The 19,614-nt window shown below is 41.5% G+C and overlaps 1 protein-coding gene across 9 annotated transcripts in view; it reads left to right on the top strand.

Moving 5' to 3' along the window:
• The window catches only part of USP6NL (USP6 N-terminal like), a 139,707-nt gene that overhangs the window by 90,597 nt on the left and 29,496 nt on the right, over window positions 1-19,614 (top strand). For all 9 annotated transcript variants that reach the window (XM_079992381.1, XM_079992378.1, XM_079992380.1 and 6 more), the window contains 5 exons: window positions 2,288-2,368; window positions 12,075-12,182; window positions 14,872-14,981; window positions 17,145-17,193; window positions 18,800-18,920. In XM_079992381.1, the coding sequence (XP_079848507.1) occupies window positions 2,288-2,368; window positions 12,075-12,182; window positions 14,872-14,981; window positions 17,145-17,193; window positions 18,800-18,920 (469 nt within the window). The remainder of the gene's footprint in view (window positions 1-2,287; window positions 2,369-12,074; window positions 12,183-14,871; window positions 14,982-17,144; window positions 17,194-18,799; window positions 18,921-19,614) is intronic.

The following is a 19,614-nucleotide window of genomic DNA, read 5'->3' as shown; positions in this document are numbered from 1 at the left end:
CAGGAGTGTTTATAAACTGCCAAGTAATAAGAAAAATATCATGGTGGTGCACCATAAAATTATTAAAACATCATAAGATTATAGAATAATAAAATAATAAAATACAGAATGACTAACACTGAACTGCGCAAATTCTCTAAAAACTGTTGGCAGCCAGGGGATCAAAAAAATAAGGTTGTAGGTGTCTGCCTGATTTCAGTAGTAACACTGTTCCAAAATACAGGTGTCACTGTAAGATCAGGGAGATCTCAGATTCACATATGCAAAGGAGAGAGCAGGGTACTGGAAGTCCATTATAGCTATACTATACAGAAGCTGAAAAAGTAACTTTGTTCAAATGCTCAGGGAGCTATTGATAAATCTTTTTGAGTATAGTATCTCTCCAATTTTTTAAGCCAGCGAAAAAACTGTCCCGAATAGCATATTTGGGAAGCATTGCTGCAGAAGCTAAAATTCAGTTGTTGCCCACAATTTATGATGCAGTCAACTAGCTGGGGAACAAAACTGTCACTAAAATGCATTGCTGCACATTTAGTTTCTTGCACATTCTCATGTGGAAGTCAAGTGTGTGCAGTTTTCTCTGAGAGTGCACATTAGTGGGAAGAATCTCTGCTTAACGTAATATAAAGTTACTATGAAATTGTAGGGCTTCAGATAAGACTCTTCCTAAACACTGTTACAAAATGTTTTCATTGGGTAGACTTTGCTTGATGAACGAATGCAAACCTTCCATAGGTATTTATCAGCAAAAGGAAAGATTATAGCATGCACAGTGGCTCTATTCCATTTAAGTATTGTGAAGTGGTCTTAAATTACTGTAATTATGTCTGTCTTTGGAATAACCTGTTGTTGCTTAGTATCTCTTTGCAGTGCAATGCTCTGATTAGGCTGCAAAGTGGCATTTAAAATAAACTCCACATCTCTTATGGGTGTGGCAAAGTACAGAGCGGAGTACATAATTTTCATTGTCACTTTTACTGGTCAGAATCTGGAGGTTGTTATATGGGAGATAGTCAAAACTTTGTATGTACAGTCAAGTAGATATTTCTGGAATGGGCAAGTTCAGGGTGAAACTGACTTATCTACACATTAGGTGGCTGCTGTTGGCTTCAATCTGTCTTGGGACCCAATGGAGATCACCAAAGTGATCTCCCAGGGTGCAAGCCTGGGCAGTATGTATGGAGGTCCTTTGACAAGATCCCTCGCTGATTTGGTCCAGAGGCAAGCATGGCAATATGTTTGGCACCAGCTTGGCTGCAGGAGAATTCTGTTTTTATTGCTTGTTGTATTAAAATTTGAATGCCATTTGATTTTTTAAAAAAATTATGCACAGCACATAAAAATTTCTAAACAGGCAGGAAACTAATTAAGTAGTTGGCCAAAACCACCAGCAGCTTCCAAGTTATCCAGAAGAAAAATGCTTGGGGACCATTCACTTAGAGCAGAAGCTTTGCAAGCAGAAGGTCCCAGGTCCGACCCTTGGCATCTCCACCTTAAGGAATCAGGAGGCAGGTGCTGGGAAAGCCTTCTTCCTGAGGCCCCCAAGTGTCACTGCTGGCCAGAGGAAACAGTAGAAGACTAGCTGAGAAACAACCATGTGGTCACTGCCAGTTGAAGGCATATTGCAGGGGTCAGCAAACTTTTTCAGCAAGGGGCCGCTCCACTGTCCTTCAGACCTTGTGGGGGGACCGGACTATATTTCGGGAAAAATAATAGTGAACGAATTCCTATGCCCCACAAATAACCCAGAGATGCATTTTTTTAAAAAGCACACATTCTACTCATGTAAAACACCAGGCAGGTCCCACAAATAACCCAGGGTTACATTTTAAATAAAAGGACACATTCTACTCATGTAAAAATACGCTGATTCCTGGACTGTCTGTGGGCCAGATTTAGAAGGCAATTGGGCCGGATCTGGCCCCCTGTGCTTTAGTTTGCCTACCCATGGCATATTGCTTAATTCTGCTTCAGTTTAGATTTATAGGTGGCCTTATTTGCAAATATTTGTGTTTTTAATATTAATTAATTTAATTTCTAATTTAATATGTGCTTTTCCTCCTTAACCTCTCTGTATTGGTTGGACATGATCAGCAACATGTTAAGGCTGGGGAGAAGAAACCCCAATGTATTTCTTAAACATTTGCATTTGATTTATAATACTTTGCCATTGGTTTTTCTGATATGAAATGCGTAGCTGCGTCTGTTCCTAAACGCCTGTAAATGTCCAACCATTCTTTAGTACAGGTGAGATGAAGGGAATAATGCACTCTAATTTTATTTTCAGCAAAAGCAGCTTGAAATTGAAAGAACTACAAAATGGCTGAAGATGTTGAAAAGCTGGGAGAAATACAAGAACACAGAAAAGGTAAAGTTAAAGTGCTTCCACAGGCAGTTGCATTTACTGAATGCAACAGTATTAAATTGGATTGTGCGGTGCTGGGCTTTCATTTTTCTCCATCATAGCTTTCATTATAGCATTCATTTTAAACAACAAATGCACAAAGAGCCTTCCATTCAGCTAGTTTCCAAGAGCTTCATTGCTCTGGAAGTTAAGCCGCAGAAGAATAATTGCTTAGGAAGTACCAATTTTATAATTGTGCAGTAGGAATGGAGATGGTGAACACAAGTAGAAAGTTGTGAAGTTCCACTTAAATGTGTGCATGTTTTTTAAAAAAACCCAATATTCACTGGTAACATTCAGCCTATTCTCTCTCTCTTGTGTGCACACAAATCCCTCCCCGGTGTGTTGATCTTCTCATGCTGCAAGATTCTGAAAGGCATCAATGCAAAAAGAATAATGTTTCAGGAAATACATCAGTGTTATAGCTCAGTTAGTAGACTATGATATTTTTAATCTCAGAGTCATTGCTTCGAGCCCCATGTTGGGCAAAAAAAAATAAAAAATCCTTGCATTGCAGGGGATTGGACTAGATTATTTACTTATTTATTTATTTGAATGTAATCCTGCTGGTAGGGGTTGCCTTGTTTTGATTTTATATAAGCCATTCTGGGAGCCTTTTTGGCTGAAGAGCGCGGGGCACAAATACTCCAAATAAATAATATGCAAATGCCTGAAGGAGTGGCTACTACCCAACCCAACGTAGGCCAGTATTTTCCAGATCTGCTGAGTGCCTCCACCTTCAGAGATGAGGCAGGTGCCAACTAGGGTGTTTTTGGCTATGGTGCCCAGGTTATAGAGTAGTCTTCCCAGGGAGCCTCACTTGGCACCAACGTTTATGTCATAGGTGCCAGATGAAAACCTCTTTATTTACCCAGGCTTCTTAAGTACAATACAATTATAACATTCTACCTGCGCTCTCTCTCTCTCTCTCTCTCTCTCTCTCTCTGTGTGTGTGTGTGTGTGTGTATTTATATTTATATGTGTAGATGTAGGGATTTGAACCCTGGCTTCCCCAGGTCATAGTCCAACCCTTTTAATTGTTACGCTAAAACTGGCTCATGAACATTCTACATGCTCAAAGGAAGCTTTCTAGCTATAGAACGTTGACAGGCAGTGAAGCTTCCATGGTAGGGTCTAAGGAGAAAGAGGGGCTTCACATCGAGCAGGAAATACAACCAGTTTGTCTGTAGAAAGTGGGTTGGAGGTGCTGAGGTTTGAGGGAAATAATAATAATAATAATAATAATAATAATAATAATAATAATAATAATTTATTTATACCCCGCCCTCCCCAGCCAAGGCCAGGCTCAGAGCGGCTTACAAGCAATAATAAAAACAAGTTGAATGATTACAACTTAAAAACAAAATTAAAATACAACATTGAAACATTAAAATATTAAAATGTAGCCTCATCGCAGAAGGAGAAGGAAAAGAAAAAAGAAAGAGAGGGAGGGAATCAAATTGGCTCCAAGCCAAAGGCCAGGCGGAACAACTCTGTCTTACAGGCCCTGCGGAAAGAAATCAGATCCTGCAGGGCCCTGGTCTCATGAGGCAGAGCGTTCCACCAGGCCCTGGCTCTGGTTGAAGCTAATCTAACTTCCTTAGGGCCCGGGACCACTAGGGTGTTGCTATTTATGGACCTTGAGGCTCTCTGTGGGGCATACCGGGAGAGGCGGTCCTGTAGGTACAAGAAGAGAAAAGAGAAGAGCAGGAGAAGATGGTCTGGGAGGAAATCTAAGCAGGACAGAAGGGACTTACACTGTTGGGTAGAAATGTACAGGAAAGGAAGATTTGCAAGATGGGAGGGATATATATCAATTTGCTTTTGGTCATATTTCTCTTTGCCAGAGGGCAGAATCCTGATTGATCAGATTTGGGTAAAAAGTGCTAAGAAATGGGCTTGGACCATCACTATGTTCAACAGTGTCCATCTAACAGGAATAACAGGGTTCCTGTAGATGCAATAACATTCTTTCTTTTCTCTCCTAACTGCCCACAAACCAGTTATGTACAAGTGCAAAATCTGAAATCCCCAAACTCCCAGTTTCCATGTTGGGCATGTTTTGGAACTACTTTTCTTTTAATAATCCTATTTAAAAAATAATTATTATTATTCTCCTACTACTACAGCAGCAATTGTATTAACTGGTACATGTTTTGTGTGCCGCATTGAAAAAGAACCTCAGAAACTAAGCACATTGCACCAATTTGTGATACAGCCCTTTCTCTCTGGAGGCTCTTACTATAGAAAATGTTTTACTATTTAGCCTCCCTCCTCCTCCCTCCCTTTGTTGGTCTTTTCTAAAGTTGGGAAGAGAAATGCTGGCAAAGGCATTTAAGGATGTTGAAGCTGTTCTGTGGAATGTAAGGGAAGGAGACATTCGCTATTCTTTCATTAGAATGGTCCCTATCACACCAATTTGGCAAAGTTTTAGAAAATGGATGATATGTCTTGGCAAAGCCTCAATTTTGACTTCAGCTTCCTATCTCTAAAATGGGCATAAGTTATTGCCTTGACTTGCAGCATTGTTTGGAGCACAAGGACAGCAAAAACTTCTAAAGCACTTCTCAAATCTTGTGTGCTGCATAATATATACCGTATTTTTCGCTCTATAAGATGCACCAGACCATAAGACGCACCTAGTTTTTGGAGGAGGAAAACAAGAAAAAATATTCTGAATCCCAGAAGCCAGAACAGCAAGAGGGATCACTGCGCAGCGAAAGCAGCGATCCCTCTTGCTGTTCTGGCTTCTGGGATAGCTGCGCAGCCTGCATTCGCTCCATAAGACGCACACACATTTCCCCTTACTTTTTAGGAGGGAAAAAGTGAGTCTTATAGAGCAAAAAATACGGTAAATTGTAGAGAGGGAAGTACTTGTTCAACACCCCACCTTCCTAACATGAACACACACACCCCAACTCCAATAACCTGCAACCTTTCTTTAGTAGCATAGGGAATCAACACGTTTGCCTCTCTGTATGCTGCTTGACAGCCCTTCTTAACCTGGTGCTTTGAGTTTATGTGTTTGCATCTTAATTATATCCTGCAGCTGAGATAGGGCATATCAAGCCATCAATCACGGCAGGCATTAAAGCCTCCTTTGTCCTGGTGTGACCATAACTTTCAGGGTGCCTTGAATAAAAATGTCATTCACTGTATTCACATTCAAATGTCTTCTTTGCTGTGCCATCTGACTCGCTTGTTGATGGAGTAGCTATCTGACTGAGAGAAAAGAAATAAGGAAGCATCAGGGAGGAGGGGGGAGAAACTGCCAGGCTTGAGGTAGCTGAAAATAATTTAGAGTTTATTGAGAGTCTCTGTGTCAAATTGTCCCCTTGTTCCCCATTCCCCTGTCCATAGCTTCCAAAGAATAAATAAAAGCCTCTCTGAGATTCAGAAGGAGATAGCAACAAGGCTTCCTCTTGCTGTCCCATCTCTGATTCACACGGAAGTCAATGAATGAGGCTCCATATGGTGTGAAGCCTCCACGTGACTGTAGTAGCTATGGGTTCTAGCAGCTGCTACAGCCAGTTGCAGATCACTTCTGTTTATTTATTGTATTTAGATAACACCATGTAACCAAGCTTACATCAAGAATCAAAATTAAAAATGGATCCAGCAAAACATATACAAACAAAACAATGGCAAAGAGAACACTGATTAGCCCTTCCAACCATCTCAGTTTCCAGCTAACGCATCATGTCAGTGCAAGGAATTCTGCTTATGGAACAGAACTCCCTCCACCCATACATGCACCCCACGACCTCCGGATATCTGCTCTGGAAGGTTGGGGGAAACCCCAAAACATATTTAGTGGGTGTAGGGGGTTAGAGGGGTGCCGTGGCACAAGTGGAAATCCTTGCAGTGATAGAATGAGTTAAAAAGGTAAAGGTAAAGGTACCCCTGCCCGTACGGGCCAGTCTTGACAGACTCTGGGGTTGTGCGCCCATCTCACTTAAGAGGCCGGGGGCCAGCGTTGTCCAGAGACACTTCCGGGTCACGTGGCCAGCGTGACATCGCTGCTCTGGCCAGAGCCAGAGCCAGAGCCGCACACGGAAACGCCGTTTACCTTCCCGCTGGTAAGCGGTCCCTATTTATCTACTTGCACCCGGAGGTGCTTTCGAACTGCTAGGTTGGCAGGCGCTGGGACCGAGCAGCGGGAGCGCACCCCGCCGCAGGGATTCGAACCGCCGACCTTTCGATCGGCAAGCCCTAGGCGCTGAGGCTTTAACCCACAGCGCCACCTGCGTCCCTGATAGAATAGAATGAGTTAGTTGGATGCTATTCTGTGTCTCCAACACCATTTTGCTTGCTTGCTTTCCATATTGGTAGCTCGTGGTTTAATCTTGGACCCCAGAGCAATTTCTGGTGCTTTGTTTCCTGTTAATTTATTTCAGCTGTTAATTCCTGGTTATTTGAGTCCAGTAAGAAACCAGGTGCTCTGCAGAGAGAAAGGATGAAAGGAGAGAGGATGAGGGCTCTTTGCAGGTGGATGTAGCAGCTGGTGAAACCTTTAGCTTCTACAGTGACCCTGAGATTTTTCTCCTTATGCTGAACAAGGTCTTGGTTCCTACAAACTCAGGAAAGTAAGAATACCTGTGAAGCTTCTTGTTTGTACAAGATAATGAAGCCCCAAAGGAATACACAGGGCTTTTTGTCCTTTTCATGAATGATTTGGAGGGATGGAGATGGCTGGGGAGATGTTTATCTCAGTCATTATGAAACATAAGAGTCTAATCCTTGATTTTTGAGCTCTGGAAGGCTTGCGGAAAAACATGGCTGCCAGTGCTAGCACAAGGGAAAAAATGCTTGAGAAGCAGGTTCTCTTATTTTTGAAACTAAGCCTATATTATCAAATAGGTGCATTAAAATATTGGAGCATGATTCTGAATGTGAAGATGAGAACATTATATAATTGAATGGCATCAAGCTATTGACAGAAATATTCCATTGCATGGTTGGGAATACTTGTGGAAAACTGGAAAGGCCTTGCATTTGAAAATACTTCTATATTTTGTTTGGCTTTCTATAATATGCCTCTTCCCGCCTCCAATGGAGATGCCTGGAGCAGCCAGCAATGAGTATAAAGGCATAACCAAAATAGTAAACAATATCCAGAAACAATTTAAAATAGGAACCACAGTATGCAAAGGAAAGATTTCTGAGATGAAAATTATTACAAAACGATGTTACGGTGCTGTTGTTGTTTCATGGTGGCTATTGGCAGAAAATGTACCACTGTGGGGAGTTTACAGAACTAGATTACAGCCAGGTGTGCCCCACCAATAATAGCCTGATAGAACCTCAAAGATTGGAGGCGGCAGCAGGAGTCACAACAGGAGAGGGTCATTACTTGCACACACCCGCTTCTTCTGCAGTTTTCCAGAGCCATTTGGTTGGCTGCTGTGGGAAGCAGGAAGCTGCACAAGACTGACCTTTGGTCTGATCCTGCAGGGCTCTTCTTCTCCTCTTCTTAAAAAATACCCTGAATATAGGAAGCTGCCTTACACCAAGTCAGACCATTGATCCATCTAACTCAGTATTGTCTGCCCAGACAGGCTGTGACTGTCGAGGGCTTCAGGCTGCAGAGAATCCTAACCCCACCTGGAGATGCCAGGAATTCAACCTTCCGCATGCAGAACAGAGCTAAGCTCAGGGTGAGGCTGCCGCCACAGCTGGATTTCACCCTGCCTGTTTCCTTGTGATTGCATGGCCTTCATTTCGCTCCCATAAAGACGTTTTTAAAAAAATCTCTTGTATCAGCTAAGCCAGTGCCAACAAAAGGGTATTTTTCTTCCTTCAAAGAACATACCCTCAATATTGGCGGCTTATAAGATTTTCTCTGTCTTTTCTGTGTCTCTGAAATCTGAGACAGGCAGTGGGAATCCTTAATCCAGTTTGGTTTTCCTTTTTTTAAGCCAAAATCTGGTAACATCTGTCTGTAATAAAGGACTTCCTTTTTGGAGAACAAGATCAATTAGATTTAAGTGTCAGTAGCCTGCAGGAAAGTCTGGAAAAATACGTAGCATGGGTCTGAAGGCTTCTTTTTGACTGCTAGTACTGTCCCGACGCTACCCTTCAACATTCTCAGAATCTTTTCAGCAACAATTAATGTACATTTTCCATGCGTTTGATATGGTCCATTATTTTGTGACTTCGCTTCTGAATTGGAATTGGCTAGAAAGGCCACTCAAACTCGAGTGTTGTTACCCTTTTTAAGTGTGCACCTGAAAGCAACATGTAAGCACAACAAATCTGATTGCAAATATAAAAGTATTTTTGTAAAGGAATCATCATCTGGCTGCAGCACTCTAAAGTAGACATGTGATGGCAAGTGATATTAGAGTTTCAAAAGAATTAACATCGCCCCCTCCCTCCAGTGCACACAGTTGCATTCACTAACTGAGAATAGTCTCAAGGATTGGGTGTGTATGTGTGTCAGTCAGTGTAAAAAGCTTGGGATTTTAAATAGCAATAGGAAACATTTAGTTGTGGGTCTTATGGTGATTATGGAAAGTCAAGGTGTACATATTTATTTTCATAAGCCACATTTCTGGACCATCAGCTTTACTTCCCATCATGTGGGGAAATGGAGTAGCTGTGGCCTATCTCACAGGGTTGTTGTGAAGAAGTACACAGAATATAAAGCACTTTGCAAATTTATGATAAGAATCTAATTTGTCCAGTTTTTTGCCACATTTTTCTTTTTAAAAATACCTTTGCTTTTCCTCCCATCACGATAACTTTTATTGCACATTAGCTAAGCCTGATTCGATTTATCCCTTCAGAAAGAACTTAATGAACTGCTGTTTCCGAGAAACATTGTCCCACTCATCTAGTGCTGTGTAATCGGAGCAGATTTACCATTCTCACAGCTGGCATATTCCCACAAGGCCCGATACCCGCTTGGCCTGGAGTGCGCGGCAGCTGTTGATGCAGCTGTTTGCACTGCGTCCCGCCATTTCCTCATTCTGCCTTGATCAATTATAATTGCATCAGACAGCAGTGATTCATCCGTTATATTTCATTTACCCTTCGTGTGCATGACAGATACTGCTGTTTCCTTATCCTGTTCACCCTTACAACCAGAAAGAGAATATCCACATTTTAGAAATTGGTGTCTGTGTATAGTGATTTTCCTATGGTGGTCCTTTAGCCCATAGCAGAGTGCAGATGCTTACCTGGGTCAAAGATCCCTTTTTCTGGGCAGAGGACTGAGCAAACATGTGCATATTCATAACGGAATACATGATGAAGATGTTTTGTGAGGATGCTTCTATGCATGAGGGCTGAATCAGAATTCTCCCTTCCTCTTCCTCTTCCTTTTTCTTCTCAGGGGGTATAATCACACCATTCTGACTTGTGTACAGAAGCATTACAAGTATTTATGCAGAACACCCACCTCTGCCCTTACAGTCAGAGTGTAGCAATGTGTGAGAGTATATGAGAGCTACTCTCCCACGAGTACAGGATGTTGGGCCTTCATAAGCACCCAAACGGACCATATGTCTGAGCTGGCTTTTGAAGAAGCTAATCACAGTTTCCACAGCCAATGGGATAGAACTACATCCTGGTTGTCGCGTTGTAAGTGACCGAGGGTAAAAGTGATGACCACATAATAGGAAAGATTTCTAATACTTATTATCTACAATTATCTACAATACAACTTTAAGCATCCAGTTATTTTTTTATTTGTGTGTGTGGCTGTGAGAAAGGGTGTTGCTTTGAAGAATTTAATTTTCATTGCAAGGTTAAAAGTAACAGTCACGCCATGTAATGGAATTGAACCGCAGAGCTAGCTTGGAAAATCCTCCACTAGTTTTTTCCCCATTCAGTATTTGACATAGCAGCTAAAGGTTTATAACTGTGAAATCCTTTATGAATTCATTTGATTTGTAAATTACAACGTGGAGCCAGGAGATTAAGTGTCTAATCAGTTATTGATTTTGTTTTAACCTTCCAGAACATGGTGCTTTTGGTGAGACTCATCTCAGCTGAAACCCACAGCCAATTAGCCATTTAGCTAGGTGTTCTATATCAGTATGCCTTTCAGGGCCAACTAGATGTTGCACAAGAGATGCCTTCTGATTCTCTCTTTTTTAAAAAAATTGATTAGATTCTTATGAGTTTCAAGCAGAGGAATGGCAGGAGGGGGAAAGGTGTAAATGGTGAACAACTGTGGTTTCCCTCCAAATGCTTGCATTAGCTTATATTTTGAATTTTGTACACAGTATTCTATGCAAACAGTTTTTGCATTGTAAAACAGCTGTAGGAATGATTTTGAAGTTATGGCCATTCTTAGCATTGTACACTTGGGAACATTACTGCACAGAGGTATGGGGGTGGATATTAGGACCCTTTAGGAAGGAAGGAGCAAGGAAGAAAGGAGTAGGCCACAATATGATGCAGCTGCGGAAAGTTGCCACTGTGTCTTAAGTGTCGGGGTTGATGGTGTGTGTATATTTCTTATGCTGTACATGCGGCATCCATGGTGCAGTCTAGTCTCCACTTTCTACACTTTAAAGAGGGGCTCCCAAACTGTGGTCCACCAGTGTCCGTGGTTTTGTGGTTGAAGACAGGAGAGGACACCTGTGTCAAATTAATCTAGCGTGTGTCAGGGAAGAGTTAGAAGTTTCCAGTTTATCAGAGGGAGAAAGCATTCCTCAAGGGCGGGAAGGAGAGCAGTGAATCTAATAGAAGGGAGCAAGAGGAACAACAGGGAGGGACCGGCTTTTCCCAGGAAAGGCAAGGTTTAAGTTCTAGCTCAGATTCGGAGGAGGGGAGATACAAGCCAGCTCTAGCCAGGAGGTTAGAAAAAAGAGCAGGAAAACAAAGGGAAAGGCGCCTTTGCCATTTTGAGGGTGGCTGGTCATGGAGAAGCAGAGCTCAGAAGGTATCTGAAAGAAGTGACTCTGAGGAATAATATTTAAGAACCGTTTATAAGATTGTTTTGTTAATAATCAATAAAAAGTTATAAAAGAACAAGAAGAGGACAACGACCAGGCCTGACAGCGTGGTTCATATATGGCTGCTCTTTCAATCATGGCATCATGTCCTGTATTTATATTGCCACGTTTTGCACCATTGTCTTGGGAGACATCACACTGATCGCAGTTCAACTCAATTTCACTTTGCCGCTGGCCATAACAATAGTAGCTGGTAAGTTATAAGTAGTGGCGACAGGTGACATATTGTGATGAATGGTGGTGATCAAGGCTCTGGTTTGACCATATATGTATATGTGACCCTATTGATTCTCTCCCCCCGAAAATTGCTGTTTACACAAATAAAAGAACTTTTGTTTTTTTAAGGAGCAAAATCAGTGGTCTTGTATGAGTGCTGAAACTGCAGCCCAAAAGGTCTGTTAGGGAGCACATCTGATTACCTTCTGTGAACCCACATGGCAGAGCAACTATTTCCCTTATAATTCCTCACATTACCCCTTCCTCCTTTTTTCAGATACTTTTCAGTGCATGGCACACCTACTGAATCAACAAAGAGAGAATATCATTGAAACTGTCATGCGCGTACACACAAACACAGGCCACTTCTGTCTAAATTAATAATACCATTTACTTTGTTTCCAGGCTATAGGTCTTGGTATAGTTACCACGTCAAATTTTTTCTGGTTTACTTCTGCTTGATGTTGCTTATTTGTTTATTTACACAGTTTCATAGGAGAATTTATAAAGGAATTCCACTGCAGCTGAGAGGTGAAGTCTGGTCTTTGTTGCTTGATGTCCCTAAAATGAAAGAAGAAATGAAAGACTATTACAATGTGAGTTTCTAAAAAATCAGAAATACTGTATTATTTAAAAATTACTTACCGCATAGTGCTTTAAAGATTGTTCTTATCCGTTTCATACTTCCAACTTTACCATCAGGTAGAATGATAACCTGTGTATAGCCTTCATGATTCCCTTTGCCTCAAAGGAGAAAAGGTTGATCAGCTTTTAATGAAAGCATTCATTGTGGAAGAAGTCAGTGACTAATTTCCATGGTTCTGGCACCGGTTTCTTTATCCTTGTTTGTTGAATATGCGTCAGCGTTCAGGTTCCTTTTTAGAAGCAAATATTTGAGTTCTCAGAAAATGTAGAATCCACACAGAGAACAATGGCTTGCAAATACTCTTGATTAGCACACTTAAAATGTCCGCTGCTCATGTCATCCTTTAGATGGAACAGTTCAAAAGTTGAGAGGCATCTTTCTCAAAAGTCCTGATTAAATCCTATTAATAGGAACCTAACTACGTCCAGTTGTTTTCCAGGAAATGTCCCCATTTCTCAGCCTGCAACTGCACTACTCATAAACAGGATAGTCTTGTTCCTAGAAGCCATTGGGCGCTTTCTCTTTAGCAAGCTGTTTAACCTTTTCTGCCTCTGCTGTTTCCTCCCATGCTAAAGCATGCACACCCACTCCACTCTCTGAAGCTGGAAACAGACGTGATGTGGCAGAGTTATGATCAGGGCTCCTCTACCACCACGCTGCCAACTTTTAAGAAAAATGGGGGTGGTGGTAATTGGCAAGTTCTACCCAAGCTGATTCCAATCTAAGTCCTACTCTGATTCCCACTGCTCTTTGCCCTCCTTGAGGGAAAATGCAGAGGTGTTTCAGATGCATGAATCTACCCCACCCCACCCAACGCAGCAGACCTAATACCATATTTGGGGAATGGGATTCTTTTTTTATATTGGAAAAATAGAATAGGGAAAGGGTTGAACTCCTCTTCCTCCTAATGCCAGTGGTCCATTACTCCCATCAGAAGGAGACCCTTCTGTGGTTGCTTTAAAGTAAAAACAAAGAACATCACCACCACACAAAAGAAGCCTTTGGAGCATAGGAGGTGCGTTGTTTTCCCCCTCAAGGCCCACCACCGATCCATCTAGCTCAGTGTCATCTGCACTGCTGGCAATAGCTTTCCAGACAGGGGTCTTTACTAGCTACCTGGGAATTGAACCTGTGCATGTAGCCAGTATGCAATGGCCGCTTCCCTAAACCCTGTGTTTTCCCTAAAAAAAAAAGAGAGAGGGGTACTCTCATTTTCCTACTCATATTGAAATACTGCCCCCCAATGAGACCAAACTTAGGTTCACAAAATGTTTAGGTGTATGCGTACCCCCCCCCCCCCCAAGATAAAAGCACTGCCTAAACCTAATCAGAGACCTCGTGTTATACCTGCTTGGGCTCCATGTCCTTGACTGGAAGCAAGCTTTTGAATCTAACAAAAATAGACCTTGTATATAAACTCCAGTTTCATTTCCCTAATACCCTGAAAGCCTTTCTGACAAGCTTCTGTCAGCTTTTAAGTCGTATGTGCTTGACTGACATGCTCCATACAGAAAAAGGTGTATACTGGATGGTAGAATGGGCTGTACCACTTTAGATTAGATTGGGAACAGGAGATGTCACATATTGGAGTGTCCTTCCTTATGTCTAAAGCAAACAGACACAGCTTTCCTGCAAATAGCAGTCCAACCTGGTAGGTAGCAGGTTAGAATAGACTTTGTTTTTCTCAGACCTGATTTTATTTGAAGCTAGCATTTTAAAAATGGCATTTTTTACAGCCTGAAATGGCACAATCCACTCTTACTTTCTTAGGAGTCTACTATCTCCAGTCTTGCCAACCTGGTATCCTCCTGCTGAGAGTTGTAGTGCAAAACATCTAGAGCTCGTCATATTGGTGAAGGGGTACTATCTCCTTCTGCTTCATGTGTGAGATCTCTGGGCCAGTCAAGCCTTTAGTGTAATATGAATAGATGACATAGATGTATAAATCCAGATTCAGGCTATAATCTAGTCACAGTTAAATCTTTCCAACTAAAATTGGTTGAACTTAAAAGTACTTAAAGCATTTGTTTAACTTTCCCATTTAAATCAATTGGCCTCAGAAGTACTTTGTCCAGATCCTGCCCTTTCTTCTTAGTTATGGGTCATGGTTGTTACCCTGTGTTCAGTTAATTGTTGCTTGTTAAGATCCAGTGGAACTATTCATCAAGATTCAGAAGAATTTGAAATGGCCTACAATTAATCTTAACGAAGATTACAAGTTAACTACTGAAAAATACAGATAAAAAGGGTTTAAGAGAACTGGGCCTATCTTCAAAGGTTACAGATGCCATCTAGTGATGTGTGCAGGAAAAGAAAGGAAAAAGTCCACCAGGACATGAAAAACTCAAGTGTCTACATTTAAAGGAAAGGCTTGGGCAGTTTTTTTAAAAAAAAAAAATCTTAAAACTGTTGAGAGGGAAATGGACCATTGCTGAAAGTCTTAGAATTCTTTAGGTATGAATTAATAACTTCAAATGTAGGGTTGGGTATGCAGGTGTGCAGGTGAACTATTGAAAGAGAACTGGTTTGCATTCCTGTGTAGAAATTCTCCCAGCTGCATGCCCAGTCTAGAACATATGCATGAACTGTGAAGTTGCAATACATACACTTGCTGATTATTTTCTCCTTCCTCCCACAAGACCTTAAAAACCCAAGCAAGAGGTACCTCACCAGATATCAGGCAGATTGACCTTGATGTAAATCGGACATACCGGGATCATATCATGTTTAGAGACCGATATGGAGTTAAGTAAGTAAAGCTAAAATCTACTATTCTACACCTTTTCTTATGTACTGCAGACCTTCAGAACACCTCCTCAAGATCCTTTGCCATTATTGATTTGTGGAAACAGTGGCCACATTTGGACATTGTGCTAAACCAGGCGTGCTCCCCCTCTTCTCCCCAACCCTTCTTCCCAGGCAGGAACAGGAGGAATTGGAAAGCTTTTGTTTTCCCTTTATTGCAGCTGTCGGCAAACTGGTGTCTCCCCCCTACCCCATTTTTGGACTACAGCTCCCATCAGCCCCAGCCAGCAAGTGCTGACTGAGGCTGATGGGAGTTGTAGTCAAAAGCCTCTGGAGGGTTGGCCAGGGCTGCTTTACAGTGTACAACACTAAGAACACATTTTATGGAGCACAATAATAAAAACATAGTAAAAAGCACAATGATAGCATAATAAAATAATAATCAAAACAACAGTCTCTCTCTCGTCTCCCCCCCAAGTTTTAACAGGTCATAGATTATTAAATGGCCAAAGGCCTGGGTAAAGAGGAATGTTTTTGCTTGATGCCTGAAGACATGTAACGATGGCAAGCCTCTATGGGGAGAGCATTCCATAGACGGGGAACCATCACAGAAAAGGCCCGTTCTTTTGTTGCCACCCTGGATTGGGTGAGGGGCATAGAGAAAGGCCTCAGATGACAAGCGCAGGATCTGGGTCAGTTTGTATGGGGAGAGGTGGTCCTTAAGGTATTGAGTTCCTGAGCCATGTAAAGTGTTACCGGTCAACACCAGCACTTTGAATTGGGCCCGGAAACTAATTGGCATCTATGACCAAACTAGGGATTTTGATTCATTACTAACTATGGCTAGTTTTCAGCAAATCAGCTTCATTACTCATTGTTTTAGGTTAACATGGGTTTCATGTGACATCTGAGTTAAGGGCCATTTGAGATGGGCTGTGAAAGCGGCCTTCCTTCTTCCCTGGCTTTTAGCGTGTTGTCTCTTTGCTGCTCCAGATAAATGTATGGAAATCTCTATTCAGCTGTCTGAAGCTCATAAAAACATTTTTATACCACGTGGTTGTGCACTTGGAAGTAAAATTGTAAGAGCATCATCTGGAGAGAGACTGGAAGCTTTTAAAATAAGGACGCTTTAAGAGAAACAAGATAGAACCTATGTTGCTAAAGCATTTCCCCAGATTTAATACATAAAGAAGCTTGTGCATATGGGAGGGAAATGCCTCATGTAAGCTTGATCACAGGAGTAATTTAATCTCTCACCGAATATGTTTTCCCTTACTAAATCCTTTTCTGCATCCCATAGGAGATCATGATGAACATGGTTTCCTAACATAATAATATATTCTTAGTTTAATATCTGTGAAACTGGTGGTTGAAGTGTAGTGTTCCATGTATCAGTGAGGGTCCTTGAATGCTCCTTTTCATTTCAAACTTGTGAAATCAGATATAATGAAGTATTGATTCTACCCAGTTTTGAAAATGCCAAATGCCACGTCTGTATGAACCCAACAATCAGTTGGGATTGAAACGTTTCATCCCACATCCTCCTTGTTCTGCCTGACTGGAGTGTCTTTCCATGTATTCTTTGTCATCCTTCTAAATTGGGTCTGTACTGGATGACACCCGCCCCTGCCCCTGCCCCATCCCACCCCCAGCACAACACAGTTGCACACAGCAGAATTATATTCTTTTTCCTGCTATAAGGTATGCACTTAAATTTCTTGTGTGCTACAGTCACCTTGTGTTTTAGTGCAAAGCAGAAACCCAACTCCATTGTCTATAACTAGTTACCAAAGAGGAGCTCTCCTCACTGCAACATTTTGTTGCACACCTAATTGCAATAATAATTGCACAAACTCATTCCCTTCTGCAGAAGTCCTCCATTTCTTTGGCAGCTGTGGGGCTCTTTTAGAACTTTGGTTTGAAATTAGGCTTGACATAAAATGGGGTTGTTGGAGGACTGGCTTGTTAGCCTTCAGATGTTTCCAAATGTATTAAAGTGTGCAATAATTTTACAAATATTTATCCTTTTACAAAGGTTATGCAAATGTACAAAATGTGCTTCTTAAGTCCTGGTGGTAGTGAAGTTTTACATCATGATTCATTAAGTATTTCACTAGTGTGCACAAAGAATGAGTTACAAAATTTACTTTCTGTCTTTTCTCTCTAGACAACAAGCTTTATTCCATGTTTTAGCTGCATATTCTGTGTATAATACGGTAAGTCACATAGTATGTGGGTGCATATTGATCTAAATTCATACACACTCAGTTACTACGCTTATTCTTGATATTGCATAGGTAATGTATGTATGTGTGTGTGTATATATATATATATATATAAAATGTACACCAGGATGTGCACAGGTTGTGTGCATCTGTGAACAACAAGTTAATAGCTTCCAAACAAGTGAAATTTTATCCATGGCTTGGTTTCTAAATCCTTGCTTGCATGGAAAACGCTAACCAGTGTTTCCAGCTCACATACAACAGGAAGCTGTGGTTAGCTGTGTCTTCCTGGTCTGTTTTGCTACTCACACAAACAGAGAAAATGATTCAGCTGTAAATGGGTTGTGTGCGAGTGCACATAGCTCATTTGTATCCTGGCTTATTAAGCGAATATTTGGTTGTATGAACATTACCAATGTAACCATAGCCACGGAAGCAGAATTTCTAAAGGGGAACTAAGGTTGTTGGATTGTAGTCAACGTGCTGCCTACAAGTTGTGACTCAGAAGGTGTTTCTGATTATTGACCAGGTGCTACCAAAACTTTTGTTGCTGTAGTAATTTCTCTTTTTTTGTCTAAAACCATGGAGATCAGAAACAAGCTTACAAAATCAGTAATAAAATATTGTATTTTATTAAGAGCAGCCAGTGTTAACAGAGCCAGTGAATCTGGTGTCAACGAAGAGGGGTTTTTTTTGCCTTGCTCTTTTGTTCTTTACAAAAGTGTAAAGCATCCCTTTCCACCTTTGGGGTTTGGTTTTCAAATTCCAGGGGAGTAATCTTTGCAGCAAAGCCAACTAACACTCTGATGGTGCCATAAAGCCCAACAGGTTTATTGTAGCATAACCTTTAATGAGGTAATCCACTTTATGTGGTGCTGAAAACCTTTTGGTCTCTGAGCAGCCACAGAATTCTTAGTTTGCAAATTGCGTTACACACTTAACCTCTGGGGTAGGGTAGGGTAAAAATCTAAACAAGGAGATATGTTATTTTTCAGATTACACGGAAAAGGAATTCTTGCTCATGCTGGGTGAACATTTTCAAAAGGGGAGTAGGGAGGAAAGGTGAATTAAAGAGAGAGTTTGCTGCCTAAGCATCTCCTTGAAATACAATTTTCCTATACGCAAGGACTAGATTTGAATACAATAGCATTCCACCATGTGAGCCTCCACTTACAGTCTGAAGGGATTCAGGAGAGAACTAGCCCAAAGTGTTGCAAGGGCTAGGTGGAACTGCATATCTGGAATGTGCCTTCAATGGTTGACCATGCCTCTTGCTTGCCTGGACAAAGGGTGAAAAAGGGCGTGTGAATGTGTGGGTGTAGAAACCTCTGCCTTTTGCATAGTTCCATCCATTGCTCTGCACCTGGCCCACTGGCCTGTGGCTCCAGGAAGATGGTCCACAACAGAATAAGGCCCTCAGCAACATCACCACTTGTTCTGCCACACTTTTCAAGTGATCCACAGGGCTGCAGTTCTTCTGTCCCTAGCAACTTCCTATTTACGCCACAAGAATCAAATTTAATTTGTGGCGTGTTTTTGTTGAGTTTTGTCGCTGTTTGCAAATTCCTAAACGCTTGTCTACCTTTTCTCCTCATAGGAAGTTGGATATTGTCAGGGAATGAGCCACATCACAGCTTTACTTCTTATGTACATGAATGAAGAAGATGCCTTCTGGGCCCTGGTGAAACTCTTCTCAGGACCCAAGCATGCTATGCATGGTATGTCACCCAAATCTTGCTTCAAAGCACTGATTAATTCTCATCTGATTTTTCAATTATTATTATGAAGTCTGGACTGGATTTGTAGTACGGCAAGCTGGGCCTTTTGGCTATTAATGTGCTCAAAATATTTAGGAAAAAAATGTGTTGTTTTTTAACCGAGAATTTTTCTGCAGTCTATGATAGATCTCTTAAAATGCTCTTTTGAGGTCATTTGTGATGATGTGCAGGGACTCTAACCCTGCACATGACCTGCTTTCTGTGGGCATGGAGCTGGCTGCACAGAAAGTCTTGCCCTCATTTGAATCCATTATTGCATCTGGAAATCGGGAGTGGAATTAAATTTCCAGTGTCCGCATACTCAGAGCAGGAATTTCCCCTGTAGGGCAGCATTCTTCCCTGGCCATTTTCAACCTGGGGCAAGCAGTTGTTGCATTTAGGATAAAGGGCATGGTGATGCTTTAAACATGATTATGGGAAAGCAGCATATAAATAAACTTAATAATCAGTAACCTAAGATTGTGGCAATCTCAAATGCTCAGCAACTCTTAATTCAGTCTCTCGCTCATTGTTGGCAGCGTTGATGTTGTGCTTACTTGCACCATCTGGCCACAGTGTAAACAGGACATGCCTCCAGCAAATCAGTCCTTGGACGGGAGAACCATGACCTTCTAGATATTAGGCTACAACTGCT

This window comes from Podarcis cretensis (assembly GCF_951804945.1).
Source record: "Podarcis cretensis genome assembly, chromosome: 10".
NCBI lineage: Eukaryota > Metazoa > Chordata > Lepidosauria > Squamata > Lacertidae > Podarcis > Podarcis cretensis.
Note: the sequence above shows the minus strand (reverse complement) of the source record. Positions and strands in the feature narration are given on the sequence as shown.